Source organism: Elephantulus edwardii, unplaced genomic scaffold (assembly GCF_000299155.1).
Source record: "Elephantulus edwardii isolate Elephantulus edwardi_28Jun2011 unplaced genomic scaffold, EleEdw1.0 scaffold00111, whole genome shotgun sequence".
In the NCBI taxonomy this organism is placed as follows: Eukaryota; Metazoa; Chordata; class Mammalia; order Macroscelidea; family Macroscelididae; genus Elephantulus; species Elephantulus edwardii.
The window spans coordinates 9,548,251-9,551,702 of NW_006399861.1; the positions used below are offsets into that span (position 1 = coordinate 9,548,251).

Consider the following 3,452-nt stretch of genomic DNA (forward strand, 5'->3'; position numbering starts at 1 on the left):
AGTGGGGATTCAAGAAGTTAAGGTGGCCCAGACCCGGACCTGCCATTGTGGTCCTTGTTCTCAGGACAGTGCACCACAATGACTTGAGTAAATGGATGGCATTGCTTTGAGTGACTCCAAGCAAGTAAGAAAATGGAAAAAGGAGAAACCATTGTGCCCCAGCCACAAGATAGTGAAGAAAAAATCACTGATAAAAAGACTTCAGCAGCCATGGCTAGTTGTGATGCAAAACCAAAATCAATAAGTCGTGCCAAAAAGTGGTCAGAAGAGATCAAAAATCTGTACCGATTTCAACAAGCAGGATATAGAGATGAGATTGAATATAAACAAGTGAAACAAGTTTCTATGGTAGATCATTGGCCGGAGACAGGCTATGTGAAGAAACTGCAGAGGTTTCTATGGTAGATCATTGGCCGGAGACAGGCTATGTGAAGAAACTGCAGAGAAGGGACAATACTTTCTATTACTACAACAGACACAGGGAATGTGATGATAAGGAAGTCCACAAAGTGAAAACTTATGCTTATTAGGCTTTCTTCTGTTGTAAAGAAACATCTCTGTTAAAGGGCATTAAAGAGATTTATTAAAGACAATATGTCATTCAAATGGTAAAGTGTGGAAAATTCAGGATCTGAAGCTCCTGAATCCCAGGGAGGAACGTAAATCATCCAAAATTAAAGAGCTGTAAAAGGAACCAAAAAAAAGAAGTTAAGGTGCTGAACAGAAGATTTCAAAGGGCAGCTCGATAAAGCAAAATATAATGAAATGTGAAAAGAGCTGGAGTCAGAAAATCAAAAGGGTTGAACTCCCTCAGCATTTCTTAAGTTAAAAGAACTGAAAAACAAATTCAAGCCTCAAGTTGCAATGCTTAAGGATGCAAAATGCAGAATGTTGAATGATCCAAGAAGCATCAGATGATGTAAAGAGTACAGAGAGTTACCCTATCAAAAAGAACTGGCTGACACAGAAGTATTTCATGAAACATGTTTAAGAGGTAATGGTGATAAAGGAGGAAGTTCAAGCTGCTCTGAAGGAATTGGCAACAAATAAAGCCCCAGAAATTGATGGAATACTAACTGACATATTTCAACAAACAGATGTAGCCCTGGGAAGACTCACCAGGATGTGCCAAGAAATCTGCACAACAACCACCTAGCCAACTGACTAGAAGAGATTTATATTTATTCTTATTCCAAAAAAAGGTGATCCAACAGAGTGTAGAAATTATAGAACAATATCAATATCACATGCATGCAAAATCTTGCTGAAGATTATTCAAAAGTGAAGTACATAGGCAGAGAACTACTAGAAAGACAGGCTGGGTTCAGAAGAGGCCTTGACTCCAGAGACATTATCACCAATGTCAGATAGATTTTGGCAAAAAGCAGAGAGCAGCAGACTATGCAAAGTCATTTGACTGTGTGGATCACAACAAACTGTGGCTAACCTTGAGAAAAATGGGAATCCCAGAACACCTGATTGTGTCATCTGAAACCTGTACTTAGACCAGGAGGCAGTCATCAGAACAGAACAAGGAAACTGCATGATTCAAAATCAGAAAAGGCGTGTGTCAGGTATGTGTCCTGTCTCCATACTTTTTCAAAATCTTTTTACAGACCAGATCATTCGAGAAGCTGGACTTTATGAAGAGGAATGTGGCATCAGAATTGGAAGAAGGCTCATCAGCAACCTGCATTCTGCAGAAGATAAAATCTTACTTCCTGAAACTGAAGAGAGTCTGAACCATCTGTTGCAGAGGGTCAAGGATTGTACTTTGCAATATGGATTGAAGCTCAGTATCAAGAAGATGAAGATTCTCACCACTGGGTCTACTGGCAGCATCATGAGAGATGGAGAAGAGATGGAGATTGTTAACAATTTCAACTGGCTTAGATCTACAATCAACACTCTTGGTACCTGTAGCCAGAAAAGTAAAAGACAAATTCCATTAGGGAAATTTGCTGTCAGGGACCTCTCCAGAGTGCTAAAGAGCAAGGATGTCAGTCTATAGACTAAGGTGCACCTAATCCAGGCCATGGTATTTGGAATTACTTGCTTTGCATCACAGAAGTGGACAATGACCGAGTTGCAGTGCTGGAGAAGAATATTGAACATACCATGGACTGCCGAGGCGTGGTAGGCTGGAGGGCTCTGGGCACTTGTGGTGGTTTTCTGGCCACATGAAGGGGGTTGCCAGAGTGGACTTGCCAGATGAACTGGGGGTCTGGGGCAAGGAGTTTGCCAGCATTTGGGCATGCCAGGCTGGTAAGACACTGGAAGGTCAAGCCCCACCTAGGGTCTTGGGATATTTAATGTCAGCTGAATGCGGACTCTGGCTTCTTGAGGCGCAGTAGGTCTGAGGGCACTGGGCACTTGTGGTGGTTTTTCTGGCCACACGAGGGGGTTGCCAGAGTGGACTTGCCAGATGAACTGGGGATCTGGGGCAAGGAGTTTGTCAGGATTTGGGCATGCCGGGCTGGTAAGACACTGTAGAGCCCTCGGCCCTGTGGCCCTCGGGCCTGTCTTTCATTGTTTTTGTTCAGACATTCCTCTAGGTCATATAGTCCTGGTGTACAAGTTGCTGTACAGCAGTCACTTGTGGTTGCTGTGAGGCTGAACACTGTGACATTGATGTGTCAAATGCCTTAACGGTTGGTTAACCAATGCAGATAAAGAGTGGGGTGCCCCGATTAAAACAAGCTTGGAAGGAGGAGTGGCATCCACTTCCGTAATAGCTTGCCTCCAGAAGCCCTATGAACCTGGAGAGAGGATGAAAGGCACCCAAGCGTTTAGGACTCTCCTTCATTGGGTCACTATGGGTCATCTGTGACCCAACAGCACTTACCAACAACAACAACAACAATGGACTGCCAAAAAAATGAACAGATCTGTCTTGGAAAGGGTGATACCAACCTGCCCCTTAGAGGCAAGGATTTTGAGACTCTGATATGCTTTGAGTATGTTGCTAGGAGGGACAAGTATTTGGAGAAGGACATCATGCTTGGAGAGGAAGACCTTGGATGAGATGGACTGACACAATAACTGGGGTAGATGTGTCAGACAGTGAGATTGGCTCAGAATAGAAAAGGATTCAGAGCTATTGTCAATGGCACGTAACAACAAACAAAAAAATTCACCACAACAGCAATGCCTGAAAATTGCTCTCATTCTTCATTGCTTTCTATATCTCTTTCTAGCTCGGAAGTGGGGCTTTGATAATTCTTTAGAAAGAGGCCTGATTACAAGGATGGGTCATGATCCTAAAGACAAAGACCTTCCTTCTAATAACAAAAGTTAAAGGTTAAGAGAATCTTCAACAAGATGGAAAAGGCAATCTCCAATTTCGTATGGAATGGGCAAAAGCCCCGAATAAGCAAAGCACTCCTTAAGAATAGAAGAACGGTAGGAGGTATCTCACTCCCTGATTTCAAATCCTACTACACTGCCGTAGT

General features: G+C 43.0%; 1 protein-coding gene across 1 annotated transcript; it reads left to right on the forward strand.

Moving 5' to 3' along the window:
• The first annotated feature begins 210 nt into the window (after positions 1-210).
• On the forward strand, positions 211-530 carry LOC102851576 (meiosis expressed gene 1 protein homolog). The gene is made up of 2 exons (XM_006892144.1): positions 211-339; positions 393-530. Exons 1-2 carry the CDS (start codon positions 211-213, stop codon positions 528-530), a joined length of 267 nt encoding a protein of 88 aa, XP_006892206.1.
• Positions 531-3,452: the final 2,922 nt, after the last annotated feature.

What these genes read in the sequence shown, in the direction of transcription:
- LOC102851576 (XM_006892144.1), top strand. Translation starts at nt 211, where the DNA reads ATGGCTAGTTGTGATGCAAAACCAAAATCAATAAGTCGTGCCAAAAAG. An exon ending in AATATAAACAAGTGAAACAA is followed by an intron (nt 340 to 392) that starts GTTTCTATGGTA and finishes GAAACTGCAGAG; the next exon opens with GTTTCTATGGTAGATCATTG.